This window comes from Grammomys surdaster, unplaced genomic scaffold (assembly GCF_004785775.1).
Source record: "Grammomys surdaster isolate TR1022 unplaced genomic scaffold, NIH_TR_1.0 125704, whole genome shotgun sequence".
Taxonomy (NCBI): Eukaryota; Metazoa; Chordata; class Mammalia; order Rodentia; family Muridae; genus Grammomys; species Grammomys surdaster.
The window spans coordinates 2,200,414-2,221,622 of record NW_021620539.1 but is presented as its reverse complement, the minus strand read 5'-3'; the positions used below and the strand labels follow the sequence as shown (position 1 = coordinate 2,221,622).

The following is a 21,209-nucleotide window of genomic DNA, read 5'->3' as shown; positions in this document are numbered from 1 at the left end:
AACTCAACAAATGCAAGCACTTAACTGAGGGCCTACTGTGTGTGAACGCACTCAACAGTAAGTTGAGAGCCAGAGAAGAGACAGAACACTTGTCACATGCCCTTGGAAATTTATACTTTCTCTGGGGAGAAATAGCACGTGGACAGACATCTGCAATTTTATAAACATATGCAGTGACTTACTAGGTGCAAATAATCTGGACAAGTGAGTTAGCAAGAGTCAGGGTAACTGCCTGCACAAAATAGCCTCAACTGGATGGAGTGAACACTCCCAGTGGAGTATGTTCCTGCCTGCATTGCTTCTGTGATTGCCCTAACTTAGGTGGCATCTATACTCTACCCCAACTGTACCATGCTGACTCCACTCTGCCTCCTCTAACCCTGACCCACCCTGCTTTAAGATTAAACTTAGCTTTCTCCAGAAGAGCTTGTGTCCCTGCTTCCGACCCTCAGACGAGAAGGCACTGTTCCCTTCATGTTGTTCGTCCCACTGCCTTTGGGTGTCCAGGCTTGAAAGGAACAGCACACACTGTCTTGTATCACTCTTGAGTCTTTCAAGCTCAGCAGACTTGGGATCTCAGCAATACTGTAGGGTAAATTTCAGTTTATGTTTGTTCAGTTAGTCCAATAGTTGTCCAGTACCCACTTATGTGTTATTTGCCAGAGAAACAAATATACATAAGATTCTCTCAAGTACCTCACATATATATATTTACTATCCTGATATGGAATATATCTGTTTTCCTTCTGAAGATCATACGGTGGCATGCACACAGTAGGTCTTTGCAAATGGATGCTATTGGTACTTATTGCTTCTCCAAGACTTTATTTACTAGTGAGAAACAGATATAACAGAAGGGAGGTAACCTATTTCAACATTTATGAAGTTTATGGCAAACCCAACCCAGGTGGCTTAGACAATAAAGAGGATTGATTGGCTTTCCTAACTAAGAAACATATTTCCTGTATGTTGGCTTTACCCGAAGGCTGGTACTGAGTTGACTTTCCTAGTAATTCCAGGCTTCACATCTACACTTAAGATCCAGAGAAATGGGGAATTTGACTTTCCTATCAGATAAAAAAAAGAAATAAAAAAGGAAGACCGTGGCCACTCCTAGTATGATGGAGAAGGTTTAGTGTAGATAAAAAAGGAGAGCATAATCAGAGGGACATCTGGGGGAGTCCAGAGTGACCATGACCCTGATTTGGCCATGTGGGGAAAAGGGAAAGAGGGGAGGAACCCCCAACCAAGAAAGTGGGGTAGCCTGAGCCAAGAGACTGGTCAAGAGGGTCAACAGTAAACCTAAAGAGCCAGGTAAACAGTAGAGGAGGGCAGCTGAGGGAAGGGCACCCCTGGGCCGAAGAGGGATAGGGTAGGGGATAGAGAATGTCAGCTAGTGGGACCCTGGAACAGGTAGAGATTGAGGGATGCTGGGAGAACCTGGAAGCCAAGGTATGAGTTGATAAAATATGCACCTCAGCCAGCTGTCCTGGATTTGAGAGCTAACACCCATGAGTCTATAAAAATGAAAAGACTTCCTTCCTTGAAGCCACAGAAACCTTTCCTTATTGTCTTAGTATAACAACTGACCCATAAGCATCTTTCTTAACCAACTCCTTGGCCACTAAATACTACAGAGTGGTGCTTGCTCACTTTGGCCAGGTTCCTGACCCCAGCACTGTGAAAAAAAACAAGATTTCTCTGTTAGACTAGTCTTCTTATGCAATGGTAATTCAACCTCCAAACCCTAGTGGCTTAAACCCGGCAGAAATACATTTCTTGCTCTCATGGTGTGACAGGGTAAACTGACAAGGGAGGTTCAACCATTATAGTCACCCCGGGACCCATGACAATGGAGGCTTCATCTTGACATAGGGTTTAATAATCACTACAGCAGGGAGGAAGGTAAATCATGCATTGGCTTTTAAAGCCTTTTCCTTATTAGTGTTATGTTATGTTATTTTTATCCACAATTGGTCAAAACAAGTTACATGACCACTGCTAACTTCAGCCATTGAGCTATACTGCTCTGGGAGCATTAAGACTTCCTCAGCAATTCTTAGTTAAAAAAAAAAATCCTTAGGAAAAAAACATAGGTATTATTAGAAAGGAAACAGAGAGGGTGAATAGACAGTTGGAAGTGTTTACTACAGAAGTTTCATGAGGGTGAACTGAACTCAGATATTAAAGGCACAAGGATACCAAGATTATGAACAGATTGGCTAAGACCAAGGTGAAGAGACTCAACTGTGGCAGGAACCATCGAGAGATCTGCAAGGCTGAAAGGGCTCAGATGGAAATTAGACAATGAGACCAGTGGTGTGTTTTACACCTCTGCTGCTGGAACACCCCAATACAGGACAGTGTGCTTAAATAGACAAATCAGGATGCTACAGCAGGAGTATGTGATACTTCAGGGGCTTACAATGTTCAGGGCTCTCAGACTGTTGGGAAATCAATGGCAGAGTTGAGGAACTTGAGTCAAATGAGCAGCAAGGCCAAAGCTATTATCACCTGGAGGCAAAAATCACAGTCTTGAGCGAGGGTATGTCCATTACAAGTAGCCAACAACAATAAAAACCTAAAACCAATAAGACAGAAACCAGATGACGGAAGGGAAAGACAGCCAATCGAAGAGAGATCCTGAGACAAAGAGAAAGCCTCTATCAAGGTAGATCCACAAGAGTTAGAGAGCAAAGAGGTCTCCTGGGAGGAGACAGTGTGAGTTTCCATCAGAGTCCTGTTTCTACCCAGGGGAGGCAACACTGCAACACTGCGTGGAAACAGTGACTCTCGCTCTGCAGTCAGGAATCTTGGGTCTGAGTCTCAGCAGTGACTAGAATTACCATGACACAGGCAAGTCATCAAAACTTTCTCTCAGCTTGTTTCCTCAGCTGGAGAAAAGGGATGGCAGCTCCTAACATCTGATGAGATGAGAAAGGCCCGTGGTGCAGTAAAAAAAGCTTAACATATGCATGGGATGATCGTATCAATGTTAGACAGATGACCGCTCAACTTGGCCAGAGAATAAAATAAAATGTATTGGGTCACATTCTAGAAGAACTTGCAGAGGTAAAAATGCCCACAAGTGTAGCAAGGGACTTGGGTGGTAACACTGTTTAACTCTTCTTTCCCTACAGAACTCCGGCCATTCTGTCTGATGGCTTTGTTTTCAAGCCCATTGTCCTCAATCAGTAGTAGACATTGCCCTTAGCAGCTACCAGTCATGCTCCACCAATGTAGCAGCCCTTGTAGAAAAAAAGGGCTCGTTTCGACAAGCATCCCCAGGGAGCTCTTGCTCTTGGGCCTGGATCACACACCTATCTCTGGCATGGTTACTGTGACAGGCACTGAGGTGAGCTGCGCCACATGGGTGAAGAATGGAGAGGGAATGTACTTACTCCTAGGGGACTAAGAACAAACTACCCATAGAGGATCTACCCATACAGCGTAAGGAGCTGACTGGAGGGCATTATGGTGGATGATTCAAAGAAGAGGAGGGGAAATGTCAAGGGAAGATTGAAGGCAGAGGAAGTATCAGTTAGGAAAGTTCAAAAAGGGATGTAGCAACAGCACTTTGTGAAGTGAGGACCACGGCGTACACAACACATGTGAAGCCGGTCCACCAGTGAAGGAAGGGGAGATTAGCAACAGAACTTCCAAGTCTCTGAGACCTCAGCTTAGGAGGGGAGAGGGTATCACTGTCACATGCATTCACTTAACTCTTTGCTTGGCAAGTATTCTACTATTCATGCTGTAAGGTGCACTGAGGGGGTAGGGAGAGCCCCTGAAGGCTGTATCAGTAGGACCCAGAAAACTAGCCAAGGCTGGAGATGTGGTCAGAGATGCCAACAGTGCCTCAGTCACTTCACAGCTTAATGCGTCACCATGGGATAAAAGCAAATGATCACTCAAGTTACTAAAGGTCACAGCCTGTAAAAAGATGTGACATGGGATCAACACACACCGCACGGTTGGTCCTCTCCACCCACACACACACTAAACATAAAGGCCCATTCTGTCTTGCCTTCCATCCAACCTTCCTGCATGTGCATTAGGTCTGCACACAGGCCTAGAGCAGCAGGGAAGGATTCTCTTGGAATGCTGTCAGAATCATTCTTCAGACCTCCCAGGTAGGTGACTACCTTGAAATGAAAAGCTGCCAGCCTCCCCCTTTGTAAGCCAGCAGAAGAGGGATGATTAAAGCTGACTTCATACCGAGCAAATACTGTGAGAGGCAATTTAGCTCTGGATCCATCTTCTGGATGCTCACAACTGCCGTCACTGCCTCCCCTGATACTGATACAGTTCCAAGCATGTTCAGACAGAAGAGCCTCCATGCTTAATCAAAGGAAAATAGATGCTAGGTCACCTCTGACCCTGACTTCAAGGTTCGATAAGTAAGAATTAGAGCACAGACACTGCAGCTCTAGGTAAAGGCCCTGGAAGGCCAGGATACATCAAGTTTTTACCTTATGGTCTGAGTCCTAGGAGTGATAGTGGACAAGGTAAGAAGTGAATTCCTTTGAGGGAAGAGAAATTCAAAGCTCAGATGAATATCCATCTCCTAATCTGTCCTCTGCACCTACTGCCAGCAAGTGATGGTGTTCTCTTGGGACCACCACAGCCAAAATAGAGATCTTGGCTACTATTCCCTGGCTACTTACTCCCCACTGATTGACAGTAATTGTTGCAGAGTGCAGGAAGAGTGACTATTTTAAAAAGAAATAGCACACAAATAGAATTACTATGTAAACCAGCAATTCATAGATTCAGTATCTATTTCTGTTTGCTTTCTGTTACTCTGATTGATCACAGTGACCACGAGCATCTCAGGGAAGAAAGGATTTGTTTCACCTTACAATTCCTGGGTTGCAGCCCATCACTGAGGGAAGCCAAGGAAGCCAAGTTCAAGCAGGAACCCAGAGCCAGGAACTGAAGCAGATTCCATGGAGGAACACCTCGTGACTTGCTTTCTTCCTTCTTCTCAGCGTTTTAATACAAGACCACATGCCCTGGCTACCTATTACCAAAGTACCTACAGTTACCTAATATTTTTTTTTTGATGCAACCCGCATGAGGTTTAATGATTCCAGTATACTGGGGTTCCCTCCCATGCAAGCAAGAAAAGAGAACTGAGTTGGAGCTCAGTTACTTAATATTGACACACAACTATGCAGCACTATTCACAGGAGTTCAAAACAGGGAAACAGCCTAGCTGTCCATCTACAACTGAATATAGAAATACAAATAAACAGTCACAATATTATCCAGCCATAAAAAGAATGAGATTTTGACACATATACTTCAAGGTGTAAAAGTTGTAAGAATATTATACAGAAAGAAACTAAACATAACAAGTCATATACAGTTTAGTTCTATGTATACAAAATATTCTTGAACTTACTGGCACAGGGAAAGACTTCAAGAACAGAACACTGATAGCGCAGGCACTAAGAACAATTAATAAATGCAACCTCAGGAAACTGAAAAGCTTCTCTGTGGCAAAAGTCACCACGATTCAGACAAGGTGGCAGGTACAGACTGGAAAAAGATTGTTTTCAAGCTATGTATCCACCGGACAGTGGTGGCGCGTGCCTTTAGTCCCAGCACTTGGGAGGCAGAGGCAGGGGGATTTCTGAGTTCAAGGCCAGCCTGGTCTACACAGTGAGTTCCAGGACAGCCAGGACTACACAGAGAAACTATGTCTCGAAAAACAAAAAAAAAAAACCCAAAAAACAAAACAAAACAAAATCTATGTATCCAATAAAGGGCTAATAGATAAAATATATCAAAAACTCAAACTCACATCAAGAAAACAAATGACCAAATTTAAAAATGGGTTACAGCTCTAAACAGAGAATTCTCAAAAGAAAAAACCACCAACGGCTAAGAGACACTTAAAGAAAATTATCAATATCCATAGTCATCAGGGAAATGCAAATCAAAAGTACTTTGAGGTATCATCTCAGTATATTAGATGCCACTGAAATCTTCACTCTTACACATTTAATTTTATGCCATGTAAATTTACCATTTTTTAAAAAAGCATGCTGACTCAGTTGACTGTCACAATGCTCTCTTTTTCCTTCCCATTTTTCTAATCGATGGAAAGAGAGGATCAGCCATGAGCATCTGAAAAAATATTTGCCAAGACAAGGCAAGTATCAAGACAGAAGGATCAGCATCTTGGACAATATGGAGACCAGTACAAAACCACCCATTTCATTATAAGAAAAGTTAAATTCTTAGTAGATTTTTTTTTTAAACTAAGAAAATTGAAAGGAAGGGCTGAGGATTTAGGTCAGTGACAGCACGACTGTTTGGCATGCATCAGGCCCAGCGGCAATTCCCAGGGGCTGTAAAAGAGTAAGTACAAACACTGAAGGAAGAAGTCTACCCTTTGTTCTTTACACATTTTTCTCCTTCAAGAATGATGTCAACATGCATGAAATAAAGTCATGGGCGAGGCGTAGGTGAGATACACTGGTTCGATGGACTTTTGGCTAGGTAGTTTAGATAGTTGCTGGGAAAATGTCCTTTGTAAAAATGCTTTTTTAAAAAGGAAGCAGTAAATAGAAACCTCAGGTTAGTATCACAGACATTAGTTATACAATGACAGAAAGGAAATGCCCCTTTCATAGCTTATTCATGGTCTGGAGAAACTGCCATGTAATTGTTCATTCAGCTAATACATACTGATGGCTACTATCTACATGCCAGGCCTTAAGCCTGGGAAGTGAACCAGGCACTACAGTAGGCTAGCAGGCAGCCCTGGCTCTCGTGGGCTGGGGTGAAGGTTCATGAGAAGGACAGAAACAATTTAACTTACAGTATGTACTAGTGTAGCACACGCAGATCAGCACACAGGACTTCCAGCTGCCTGCGTTTAGTTCCTTCTTTCATGGCTTCCTTTACTGTGAAATAAACAGTCCCTTGCCTAGTATTGTGCCACTAGAGTAGTTAAACTTGTTAGATTCTTATCAACAGTTCTACCAGTTTTCCCTCATGAAAGAAACCAAGAACCCTACCTCAACCTCTCCCATCTCACCCAAAAGGGAAAATCAGAAGCAAAGTCCATTATGGTTTCCAAGAATACTGAGCCAATACACAAAACCAAGCCGACTTTCCTGGTAGAAGATGGGAGGACAGGGATGGCACATTGTTCAGGCAAAGATGTGTATGAATGGGAACGACCAGCAGTCACTAGGTCTAACACTTAGGGCTATGGAGCTGGAGAGATGGCTCAGTAGAGATCTTGCTGCCCTTGCAGAGGTCCAGAGTTTGGCCCCAGAATCCATACCTGGTGGCTCAGAACTGCTTGTAACTGGAGCTCCAGGGGATCCAATGCCTCTGGCCTTCATGGGCTCCCACCACTATATGTAAGCACATATTTCTACACACAATTATTTAAAAAATAAGTCTTAAAAAGATACCCTTGACAATGTCTGTCTATAGAAATACACAAAGCAATCTACAAATGTGACCTCCTGTAGTTTTCCAAGTCCTAATAGACACTTTAAAAGAAAGGAAGACAGTTAAGATTATTTCAATAGTATTTTTCATTAATCCAACACAACTATAGTATTACATTCTAAAAATATAATCAATATAAAATTATCCTGCACTAATAATCCCCATGCTGAGCCTTCAAACCATGAGTATATACTGTTCATTTACAGCACATTTTCATTTGGCTTGGATTCATCTCAAGTGCTCAGCAGCTACAATTAGCCAGTGGCCAACATTTATAGACAATACAGCCACAATACTCAATAAATTTCCTTCCCCACAAACATTAAAGCTAATGGCTCCCAGAACCGGAGCTTTAAGATGTCTAGCTGTGCCTCAGAAGCTATATTCCAGCACCCCCTACTGATAGTCTTGGAGACAGAGCCCTAGGCACCATGAATCACAAGTGAGGATAATTATCTGATTAAGAACATAATTAACTAACTTGCAATTCAGTCAGGAACAAAATGATCAGCCTTGGTCCAAAACAGGTCATACTCTCCTACTGCTAACTCATTTGCCCATCTCTCCATTCAACACTTACTGAGTCTACTCTGCAGCAGAATTAATTCTACCTGCTAGTAGCCTGCCCTCTGGTGGCTTACACTCTTTTTTTTTTGGGGGGGGGGAAGGGTGATGGGCATAAATAAGACATTTATTTCAAACTTTAAATTTGCAAGAAGCAATCAAGACAAGAATATATAGAGTAGACAGGAGAACAGAGAACTGGCTTCTCAGAGGTGCTATTTGTGCTTAAGAATGAAGTAACAGGCAAGAATGGCTATTGTGTCTTATACAGAGACTGTAACTAGACAGTGACCTAAGGCTGGCAAAAAGATGGTCTATTCAAGCTAAGAGTTTTCAACAAGGAAAAGCGGGCAGTTAGAGGTCAGACTGAAACAGGACTGTTGGAAAGGGTAAGAGATCTGGATGCTATTTAAAGACAAATCTGATTTTTTGTCTTTTTAAAAATTCCTCTGTGAGGAATGGTTAAAATCATGTGTGTGTGTGTGTGTGTGTGTGTGTGTGTGTGTGTTGTTTTGTGGAAACAGGGAGAAGAACTGGGGTAGGTCCAGTCACCAAAGGGACAGCTAGGATGGCTGAAAATGGTAGTGGTGGAAGCCACTGGATCAAATTTACACCATGTCTCCAACTCGTCAGTGAGCCCTGTCGGCTCTACGTTCAGAGCTGGGTTACATAAGTTAGATTATATTTTGAGTCTGACAGGACTGGATGACAAATTTGACAAAAGAAAAAGCAGTCAACTCTTAAACAACTTTTAGGTTTGCCTTGTAAGTAAAATGGTGGAGCTAATCTGCCGAACATGAAAAATCCTCTTTCTCTTCTGTTTCCGGTCCCAATGAGCAGAGACACCATCCATGCACAAACTTCAGACTCATCTGAGAAAACCATCCTATCCAACGTCACCAAATGTACTATTTCTTTCTCTGCACCGCCTTTCAAGAATGTCCCCATTTTCTTACCAACACACACTTGGACACCAAGACTATGAATGTGGTTTTACTATTCTCTACACATAAACTCTAATCCAGGACCAATACTTTACATTGTTCTCTGGCTCAATATCACCCAACCATTTTTTTAAGAGAATAATTTGGCAGTGTCTACTGAAGTGTAAATGGACACATCCTGTTGATTTGGATCAGTGTGTCCACAGTGTAGGAGTGCTGAGATGGAGGAGCATGTAAGACTTAGGGCGGATGGGGTCACACCACTGCCAATGCAAAAGGGACTAATGCTGCCTCTCAGAGTGGACTCTTAAAAGAGCACGTTGTAATACAGTAAGTCCACCCCATGAACTTGGCCTCTTCTGTAAAGCCATTTCCTTCTCTACCCTTTGTGTTACAGCCAAGTGGGCCCTCAGCTGTGGCCAAACAGACAGAGATGTCTGATCTTGGGACTTTCTGTAGCGGCATTTTCCCGCAAGTTGGGAGGAGCTAAGATGGGAGGAGTAAGGAGAGGAAGAGGAGAAGGAAGAGGAGGAGCTAGGGAAGCAGAGATGTAGGAGCCATGGATGACCGAGGATATAACAAGAGCAGTCCTGGGTAACAACTTGTATCTAGGCTAGTTAATCGGTTAACACTTCCAATTATGTGGGCATCTTGTTATTTGAGCATTACCAAATATATAAAGCTATTGGAATAATCTTTAAACATTAGAATCTCATTTCTACTGGGCCCACGCGGATGGCGGGATGGTCTGGGCTCAGCTCAGCCTTGTGGAGATAGCGTGCAAGATTGAAAGAGCCATCTCCCACGCTAGTGTCTCGTGGGTGGCAGGGCCGGTGTCTCTGGCCGCCTGAGGTGGCGGCCTGAGCTAGGTGGCAGCGTATTCTCAGGCCTAGGCTAGTCAGGAAGATGGCAGGTCTGTAACACAAGACAGATCAGGTCCCGCCTATTTAAATATCTCCTGCAACAACTTTCAGTCTCAGAAACCTTACTAAACACAAGTCTGTTCCTTAGAAAAGAACCAGCTTCAGCTATTTGTTACAGTAACGTAAGACAGACCAACACACTCTTTGCCTATTTCTCTTATGATCCTAGGTTACATAAATAACCAACAGAAAAAAGAAAACGGAAGGTAGATCCAGTCATTAATAAAGGAGGTCACATAAACCATCCTATGATATTTTAAAATTCTATACCACTCTAATGTTTACAGAACTGAATGACAGTGTGTATACCCCATTTACACAGGATAGGGGCTAAAGGCATAAGACAACGTATGGAATGATAAGCAGACTCTCAACAGTGGTTTCCTCAGAATAGTGAAAGGGGGGTGGGCTGAGGAGCGCTCAGATTTTACTCTATATAGTCCTAATTGAGTGATTTTAAAGCATCAGCTACATTTATGTAACAATGAGACTATACAACCATCTTGTATGTCTTCACACGATTCAGGAACCTGGCACTTGTACTCTTCCTAGCTTAATTTCACAGACTTATTTACATCGGGTAGGCGATAATGTACTTTTGTATGATGGGAACCGTGGGCTGACTGCTGAAACTGGGTCATGCACTAGGCCTAGCAGCTTTATAAGTGAATTGGAAAGGCTGCCTCTCGTTCTCGGAACATAAAGCTCATTCTGGAGAGGCAGGCTTATCTGCTCCTGCACTTAAAGGTGCAAGGGAAATGCTTCATCCCTTTAGCTCTCCAAAGGAAGATTTCATTATCTTCCCCTTTCTCAACCCACTTTTGGCTTGTCAGGTTTTAAGAGTGTCTGCATTAATCCTGTTCAGTTTATTTTCTTTTATGGCAGGGAAAAAAAAAAACCAACCCACAAATAGACAGCGAGTTTACCACAGTTCCGGTTTCTTTCTAAAAAGTCTTCATTTCCTGGGAGGGAATTTTAAGCTATTAAAAACGTGACAGCCACCCAGCTGTTAAAGGCAACATAGCTTTGATGAAGACAGAGCACAAAAGTGATACAAAGTGAGCTATGCCGATTTCAAGAATCTGAAGGCTTTCTCTTTATTCCCAGTGAGGGGGACGCAGCCCAAGGCCGCGTGCCCTGGAGCTCTTCTGAGCACTAAGCACCACCAGGCCTCATACTACTTTTGATAGTTGAGAATAAGACACTGTCATTTTATACTTCCCTTTTTAAAACTTGGGAATAGAAAGAAAAAAAAAAAACAGCACCACATCTCCATCTTTTTTACTGTGGTCCTGGCATGGGGCCAACTGCACCAAGTGACCTTGACCTTGCTGTTCTCATCATCTGCTGGTACCCCAACCTCTTATAATACCAACAAGTATAAGATACTCAATTACTCCTCCCTTAGTCATGCAGATGACTAAAGTACCACAGCAAGATGGGGAACAGAAGCTCAGTTAGCTGCCATTCTTCCTGTGACCCATGGCACTGTCAATTCCAAATCTGCCTCTACTTTGGTCTCTCAACTAAAATGCCCCATGCCTGGTTTTGACTTCCTTAAACATGTCACAAAGCATTTTTTTTTTTGTTGGTGTTGCTTGGCTTTGTTTTTAAAATGTGACCACTTGCCTCCATAAAATATTAGCTAAAATAAACCTGGGTACCTTAGTACAATTATTTCATAATTGACTGTTGAGAAAATGGCCAGGAAATATTACACTAGATATGGGCATCAGAGGTAATGGTGTCTGGTCAGCTAGTATGGGATTAGTACCTGTTCCCCCAACTTCCTCCAGGATGTGCTGAACGGATTTTTAAAGGTTATTTAAATGTAATATTTCTTAAGGTGTTTTGTGGAAAGGTGAGGGAAGAGGCTTCAAAATAAACAAAAAGCACTGACTTCAAGGGCAGATGAAATGAAGCAGCACAGACATGGCTGGGTAGCCCAGGGCTACAGTAGCTTGCCACCTGAGTTTTGGAGAAACGGTGTAAGTGAAAGTGATTCATATCCAGGGATATCATATACAGGATATATTCTAGTGAGAAAACCAATAACTGCCTGATGCTGGCTCCTAGAGACAGGGAGACGGCGCCGTGGTTAGGGAGCCATCTTGACAGGCCCTGCCTTTGGATGCTGTAGAAGCTACAACTATTTGGAAAGACAACTATTTGAAAGGAACAGGAATATCTTACAACACGAAAACTTTCCAAGGCTTTTGGGGAAAAAAGGAATGACATGGAAAAGAAAAAAGGGGAGCTGAAATTTTAGTCAAATTTCATGGCAGAACCCTTAGGAATGGCTGGGAGATTCTTAGAAAAAAAAAGACACAAACTATTTTTTTTTCTCTTAACAAAAGCCGTTTTCTGATGTGTCCCCATTTCCCCACAGAATGTTATTAATGGTGCTAGGGAGAAATGCATTCAGGTGGTGTAGACCCTTGCTTCTCTCCCTACAAAGGAGCAGTAGTTTCCCAAAAATGCTACTAGAAGTTGTCTTCTAGGCTGCAGTCCATCAAAATCTTAAGGGCAGTGGAAGAGTTGGGCTATTTGGACAACTAAAACAAGGATAATGATAAGAGAGCCAACCAAATTAGAGAGAGTTTCCTGCCTGTCCCTCCCTGTATGCTGTGGGCGGTAGTGATTCCTAATACCCTGGGGTTCCCTGTACACTGTCACTGCATGTATTTACCACCTTTGGGACTAGATCTGCCCCCAATAGAGCTTCCAAGGCTAACAATTGGCACTACTTCCATTTTTGGTTTTTCTGTCATTAATTGCTCCTATAACAAGTTCTGAGCAGCTTGAGATAAACATACCTGTCTGATAAAGTAAGAGCAAGCTCTCCCGAGGTTTGTGACAGGGTACTAAAATATAGAGGCAATAGTCAAGAATTTACATAGTAAATTATACTGTCCTGTTATTTTGATTAACCTGGGATTCAAATATAAAACAAAGGAATACACATAATAATCCTAGCATTAACATAGAATTTGCTTTTGTCATTCCACTATTTCTTCATGTAACCTATTATGTGTATTTTACAATATGGGGATCTCTTTTCTATTGTATAAAACACTGAGATTACTACAAATCCCACTCTTGACTCACACACACCATCCCTGCTTCATGTTTGTTCCAGATAGTCAGTCAAATAGAATGGCCAAGAGTTTCTTGCAAACAGCACCCTATATGCCCTCTATAGGGAAAATGTGAGTCCTTTTACCTGTAACACACTAGGGAAACCCTTTCTTCCCAATGCCTTCTTATGAATGCATTTTCCTTGGAAATATTTAGTTCTTGATTAATGTACATTTAATGAGTGCAACCACCTATCTAGTCTATTTCAAACACTGCTTTAATGTGTGCCTTTATTAATACATTTTTCCACTACTGAAACGCATACTCATACACACTCTCATATAAAATGTAACAAGGAACATATAGTTTAAAAATTAATGTTTAAAAAACATATCATCTTTCTATAACCATGAAAGTTTAAAAGAGAAAATTTTAAAGTTGAACAGTCCATGTATTTAAGATAAATACATAAAAACATTTTTTAAGGCAATTCATTGCCAAAAAAGGTTTAAATCGCATCGAATTGCACCTATGCTATTAGATGTCGACCAGTGAGAAGCCTCTAACATCTTTAAACAGCAAGAGTGCACGTTCTAGTTAGGCTCCAAAAGGTTAGAGCTAGAAATTAGCCAGTTTTAACCTGTAGTAAGTAGACTGTTAATATTCAGTCATCCAGTAAACAGGTAAATATATCATCACCTAACACAAGGCTCAGATTCTCAAAAATGTTCTTAGCTTCACACATACACTACAAAATGATAACTAAAAGTCACAATGCAAGGGAAAATACTGTAAAAGTTTAATTGTCGTAGACCTGATATAAAAGTCCTTTATTTTTAAAGTTCCGCCTTCAGGAATAACACCATGCTAATGACTGTGTTCCTTGAAGTTACAATGCTCAACAACACAGTAGAGGCACTGATGTACATGTCTGATGAGGCTCGAGGGAGAGACAAACAAAGGCTTTGTGACCTTTAGAAGACAGTAAGGAGAGCGGAAGAATCAGTATTTCTATACTGCTCAGTACTGGAATGGCTCCTTAATTCAGAGCACTGGCACAGGTCTATAGAGCAAGTGGTAGCAGTGGGGCCATTCTCAGCTTTACATCAGAGATGTCCAAATGGCACTGAGGCAGCTCTAAGGCACAGTTCCCAGTGCTCTCCGTTCTTCAATCCTGGATGCAGACTCCTTATCCTTCGTGCACATGCTCCTTGAATTTCTCCATGAGGGTCGATCTAACCTGCTTTGTTACCTGTCACCTAAAGTATAACCCAAAAGGTCTACGAAAACGAAACAACCTGCCAGCCTTATCGGGTCTACAGACATGGATTCTAGTTTACACACGAACCTAACATTCAGGCACCCCTCTCTCCTGTACTTTCACTTCTTTTACAGGTTGGCCCCACACTCAATTTTGAGGAAGATGAAATGAAGTGCTTGGGTGTTCACCCAAGAAGTGATCTGCTTCTTGGTAAGCCGCTTTGGTTGACAGAAATATAAGGAAATGTCTCAAATGCCTGACCACAGTGCAGTTACAATACTAGTATGTCTCAAATGCCTGACCACAGTGCAGATACAATACTAGGGTGAATTCATCCCTAGTAGGGTTCTGAGGGTAGACAGGAACACTTTAGTCAGAGTGAGAAAAATATGTCTTAAAAGGGAAAGGAAAAAATTAGATAAGGAAAGAGAAAAATATTAATACGTTAGTAATAAGAGGGAACTGAATAGTTATAACCTACCTACCTTTCTGGGAAGTTTCTTACATTTAAAAACAAAATCAGATTTTTCTCTCCTATGCTTCTGTACTAGATTAAGAGGTGCTTTACATAAACAGGCAGGAAGCCCCTTAAGCACTTGATGGAAGTTTCTCTCTGAAATGAGCTAGCAGCAGGAAAAAGCAGGGAAACCTCACTCAAAGAGATCCTCAAACATACGCTGACCCATGGCTATGTATGCTTCCTTCTCTTCTGGTGTCATCTGAGCTACCAGCTCCGGCCGTTGGCTAACTTCACTGTAGGAGAATGGACAGCCAGCCACCATAACAATGGGGTCATCTGCTACTTCCTCAAACTCATCATCTTCCTCATCTTCATCTCGATGATGAGGAGCCGCAGCAGCTGGCCGGGGTGGAGAGTCATCATCTGACTCACTGGTCTCACTCTCAGAGTCACTGCCATTAGCAGCAGTCACCGGAGCGGCTGCTCCCACCGAGCCAGCTGTTGCCGAAGAAGTCTTCTTCTCATGAATGAGTAGAGCTCGCATGACCTCCTCGTTGTCATCAGGCCCCGCCCGGGTTTCCTCACGATCCTGAAATGTGTCCACATCGATGCCACCTGGAAGTTATAAGCCAGAAAGTCAAGATCCTTAAATACAAAGACCATTAATTTGTAAATAATACAAAAAAGACTTTAATGCCTTACGTTTAAATCGACAAATACAACAATGCAGAGCTCGCTGCTTCCATTTTCTGCTCTTCTACAAAATACCTAAAATGTTTTTTAGACACTGAGGCTTAAGTAGTACAGTGACTAAGTACATAGAATTTACAGGTTCACAGAAGCTAACATGAATGTGAATTGTGAGTTCTCCCCTCTCCCATGCAAGCTGTACTATTTTGAGCAAAATTTTCAATTTCTAAACATTAGGAAGGTGAGAGAAAGTGTGCTCGCTAAGATTCCAGGCAAACCCTGTGAGATGGAGCTGAGTAGGGCCAGGCACAGCAGCCAGTATAACATGGAATGAAAACGCGGCTTTCACCTAGCTCAGAGTGAAAGCCAGAGGCCTAACAATGCCTAAAGGTGCTCCCTCATCCTGAACTCCTCCTGGCCACCAACCTCTTATCTATTCTCCCCGCTTATTCACTCTGTGCCAGCTACAGTTGCTACTCCTGAACACATTCCAACACACATACTCCCTCAGGGTATTTGGACTGCCTGTTTGCCCTGATGGAATTTTTTTTTTTCTAGGTCTCTATGCAACTAACTTCCCTACATTCTTTATGTCTTTACTCAGATGTCACTTTATCAAGGTTGTGTCTGCCCACAGCACTCATTTTCCAACATAATGACTTAGGCTTACTGCCTTTGTTGTCCCTTTCTAAGGATGTAGAATCTGCCACAACAAATTTTACCTCTGATTCACTGTGACCCGAGCATTAGGGCAATACCTGCCATGTGTCAGGCAGTGAGTCAGAATTTGCTGAATGAGCAAATAAATGGCAGTGTCATTTTCCTGAAGCAAATTATACAAACTCTGAACTCCCTATAAAAAGGTCATTAATTTAAGAAATAAATTTTATCATACCACATACAACCACTTTATACACACATCTTGGCTGATACACTACAGTGACACATTTAAGAAAACTGTTGTTGGTATTTTGCATTCAGTTAGACTCAAACAGACTGCCCTTTTAAATATATAAAAGGACTAAGAGAGTCCTCCTTGATTCAAATACTAACATATATTGGCTATGTGGTTTGGGTAATGTTACACTAATTTTCTCTTCTCTAATTTCTCCAAGTGTAACAGTGGAAAAAAAATAATAGTATTTGCTTCACTGAATTACTGTGGAGCCCAAAGGAATGAATGTGAAGTACTCAGAATGGGTCTGATATATAGGAAAATTACCAACCATCATCAAGAGAAGGCTCAGAAAATGGTCAATTCTGTCCATGAGTAATGTGAAATCACCTTGTTACTATACCGAACACTCAGCTGGAAGTTAGCTATTTTGAAAAGAATAGAATTCCTAAGTAAGATACTGGGTAAAGAGAGAAAAAAAAGCTAGAGAAAAGAGACTTAGTATAGCATGGAATCAGAATCAAAGTTAAACACTGCTGAAGGCAAAAAGGCAGGAAAGGCTCGGGCCTCTGGGCAAGCTGTTTCTAAAGAGTGCTTGTTATAAATACTTTGATTTTACTGACATGTTAATGTTCAAAGTACAAAATAAAAAGAAATGCAAATACATTTTGTAAAATAAAAGTAAATGTACACATATGGAATAGATTCTGAAGACCACAGTCTGGGGGGCAGGGGGAGGGATTGTTTTGTTAACCTATTAAAACTGAAGACAAAAACAAAGATGAATATGCATGTTTCTGGGTGAGAAAGTAGGGGTAATACTTCCAGAAAGTCCTATGTAACAGCTTAAAGTTAGAAAGAAGGTACATACTGCCTGTCAAGGTCACTGATGCTGCTAGGCAATTTGGGGGCTTTATAGCCAAGATGGAGAAAAAAAAAAACTGAAAAGCTAAAGTTTGCCTAAGTCACCAAAAAGATAAATATCTACATAGTTAAAGTGAATACCTACATATAGAAAAATAATGTAAACTATGTTGAATGACACAGTCCAAGCTATTAAATACAGGGCTGGACAAACTCCATCCTAAATGTCCCCTGTCCCTGTTTCTCGCATTAGTCTTAGCATGCTTCCAGAACCAAAGTAACAAACAAAATGTCAGGTAGAAACCAAACGGTACTGAAAATGAGACTTCAATCTTTAGTCATCTGTGCATAAGCTACAGGTACCATTCTGGTGACTGGGTCTTGGGAAAGCTTAGTAGAACTAGAGATGGACTGGGGAAAAAACAAAATAATTCTGACAGCGAATGACTTTGGGAAAGAGGCCACCGTGAAGGAAAGTAGGGACACAAGGAATCAGTCAGAGCTTCGATGTAACGACGACATGACTCGCCTGTAAAAATTCATGTAGGCACAGAAATAATTCATGTTTGAGGGAAATCTGGATCAGGACAAACAAGATGCTCTTACTAATTCAGTGAGTAACCTGTGTTCAACATCATGACAAACAAGGACACATCTAAAAACTACCCATCTTACACAAAAAACTAGCTTATTTAAGCCCCATGACTCATATTCTACTATCTTATGAATTATAAATATTCAAAGTTAAACTTACTAGCTTAATTGTATATTATATTGGTTAATAATAATTTTATCAGAGTTAATTTGTTTCTAAGTTCATCAAAAAAAAAAAATTCTGATTGCTTCAAGAACAGGGAAAAAGCCAAGCTGAGGAAAATAAACCTATTGAATACTACAGACTGACTACTACATAACCCAGAACAACTTCAACCAAAATAACTGAACATCCCAGGTTAATTAATCAGTGAGGAAAAAGGATAGAAAACATGGTTGTCATGGAAATATTTTCTGACTGGAACTGGACTCTCAAAGGAATCAATAACAAGAGAGATACTACCTGCAGCCACAATACCTCCCGCTCTCTCTTCCCCACAGCTGGTATATCCAGTATACTGATGCAAGTCTTAGGAACGAAGGTAGGGGAAGGCTAAGATAGGACTGGCTTTCTGTAAAAAACAATGATGCTCCTGCATCAAAGAGCCCATTCATGTGACAGCTAATAACAAAACCTAGCGGGGCAGACAGATAGTCCACTCCTGTCACCTCTACTTTCCAGTCCATCCGCAGTCTGTCTGTCTCAGCTGCTCTTTTCTCTATCATTCCCCAAGGCTGAATCCAGTACCTGAGCTAGAACTTACAAAGTAAAACCCTGTACTCCTTAAACTTGTGAAAGTTATTAAGCAACTGCTAACCCTTTTGGGTTCAGAGACTTACAAGATTGTCCCAGATAAAGTTCTATCAATTTTCTTGGACACAGGGACACTCAATCCTTTACCATGTGGTATCTTCCTATATACCTCAGATAGCAAAAGGTTCCTTGTTATGAGAAAATAATACTTTAACAATAATTTAAAATATGGCAGTATTTCAAATCTAAAACCAGACATTTGGGACTGGAAAGATGGAGCAATGCTAAAGAGCACCCACTGCTCTTCCAGAGGACCATAGTTCCCTTCCCAGCATCCTCTCGGCAGCTCTAAAATATCTGTGACTCTAGTTCCAGAGAATCGGATACCATCTTCTTACTTCCTTGGGCACTAGGGGTCATGTAGTGCATACACATATATACAGGCAAACACTAATACATATAAAAACAAATCTTTTAAAAACATATTTGCTCTCTTGACTAAGCTGAAAGACAACAGAACACAGTTGGTGTTAATGCTTAGTGCTATTTCCTACAATGAATTTTCAATAAACCAAGAATTACCCAGGCATTCTCCTTCTAATCTGAGGTAATTTAGCCAGCTCCATGTCACAGCCACCTTCCTACGTCTCACTCTTACCTTCCTTCATCTCTTCAGAACTGTATGCCCCTTGAACAGTGCTCTCTCTCAACCAAATGGGCCTCTCTTTGGCAGATTTCCCTTCCAGCGAGGTGCGATGCATATCATCTTGGTCATCCATGTTAATGACAACATTCTGCGTATACAAGTCTTCATAGGAGGGCCCTTTGTTGGTCCATGCCTCCCGGTGGTGCCCACCTGCCAGGCCAGCAGCTCCAGCAGCACTTGCTGCTCGGTCTTTGCTGCAGTAAAGAGGAGAAGAACAAGGAGAAAAGTTAAGGTCTAGGTGTGCAACATGAAGGACCGCTGGAGAGAGGCCTGATGTATTAGAAGTTTGAACAACAGTTATCTAGCAATTAGGCAGACACGCTTCTACAACTCTCAAGAACTTCTTCTATAACGCAGGGTAAAAGCTGTATGGATTACATCATAGTTAAGTTCTGCAAATACTAGACCCTCTTGCATATACGAATAACTAGTATCTTAGAGACTGATATGTGTCCATTAACTTGCATGGGGGAGGGGAAGGACACAGTGACAGTGTACTTAAAAATACCAGTCTGGTAAAACCACTCCCAGTTATATCTCCCATGAGAATTTTGTTTAAAACAAAATAAAGAGTACTGTATCATAAAAATATTTTTTTAGTGTAACTTTAAACTAGGGTGGTTTTGTGTGTGACCATGGAAGAAGTTAGGAAATTATTCTACTGACCAGACCTCAACGTAGAATTAATATTCTCTTCCTGCCACTCACTGAACAGGGCACATCCCTCTTCACAGCCCAGTCTCTTCTACCTAGCTAAATCTTATTTCTACAACTGGAGTGACTATCTGTCCCCAGCCACCTTTCCCTACAACAGGGATGCTGATGCTTCCTGGTCTGGTTTGCTTTGCCTCTATGGCCTTCCTTGCCTGTCAGTATACTTCAGGCCCAATCAATCCTTATCTTTCCCCAGTCACTAGGCTTTCCCATTTCTATGAGCTAAGTGAAGTATCGTTCTCGCTGCTGCTTCCTACTTTCCCTGCTTTAACATTTTCAATCTTGATCTATATCAATTTGTCTTTAATGTGCCTGTAGAAGTCCCAAGCACCCTGGGAGCGATGTTCCTGAACTGCCTGCTCACCCCATGCTTGCAGTTGTTTCCAGCATCCACAGGGCTCAGCAGCTCATGATTTCTTATCATCCCTGACTTCTCTCACACGTCTAAATTGTCTCCCTGCATCCTGATATCTGTTCGTTTGTCCAGAAACCATGTCATCCTACATCTAACCGACACTTCGTAAGCCACTAGGAACCCCTGTCCCTGTTTTTATGCTTGCTGTCTTTTCTTTCTTTCTCTCCCCCCACCCTCTCTCTCTCTTTCTCTCTTTCTTGAGACCATCTCACAGCTCCTTGGGCTTTTCAACCCATGCTGAGCTGAAGCTCCCCTGCTGTGCCTGTGGCCAACTGGCTGGCTGGCTACCCTTCTCTTAGAACACCATTCTGACCATCCTCTAGAGGTAGTCTTGGGCTTATCTCATCCCTCCCACCCTGCTCTGGTTATGATACTTTTGAAACCAAGCAACAAGCTCTTTCCAGCTACTAAATGCATGTTCTGCCTCTGCACTCTTTTCATTATCCTCCTGTACCTAAGGCCATTCCATACCGTTCTTGCCCACAGCCTTTCCCTGGCACCAGTCCCACCTGGTCTTAGTCATTTCTTCTGCCTCCTCCCTACTTATCTCCTTGTTCCTGCTCTGGATATGTCCAAATATATCCACACCATCTTTATGGCTTGCTTTTTTTGATCTCGCATGCTACAATTGCAAGCACTTGATTTCTCTCTACTTTTTTGCTCCTTTCCACATTCATACAATATTACTTTTTGCATTGATCACCACTTGTCTCAATTCAGCCATATCTGTCCCTAGACATTCTACCTTTCTACCTGCACTACATGCCTACAGTGTAGCTTGGCTTTGTCAACGTTTTTCTCCCTTGGCATTCATGTTCCTATCGCTTTCCTGTCTGGATCGATCTTTGGTTTTGTGCTTCTATCACGTGTT

At 41.9% G+C, this 21,209-nt stretch overlaps 1 protein-coding gene across 2 annotated transcripts in view; it reads right to left on the bottom strand.

Moving 5' to 3' along the window:
- Positions 1–13,760: 13,760 nt before the first annotated feature.
- Gtf2e1 (general transcription factor IIE subunit 1) overlaps positions 13,761–21,209 on the bottom strand; it is a 31,881-nt gene continuing 24,432 nt past the window's right edge. For both annotated transcript variants that reach the window (XM_028788164.1, XM_028788163.1), the window contains 2 exons: positions 19,162–19,403; positions 13,761–15,321 (listed from right to left, as the gene is read on the bottom strand). In XM_028788164.1, coding sequence (XP_028643997.1) covers positions 14,897–15,321; positions 19,162–19,403 — 667 coding nt within the window. In that variant the 3' untranslated portion in view covers positions 13,761–14,896. The remainder of the gene's footprint in view (positions 15,322–19,161; positions 19,404–21,209) is intronic.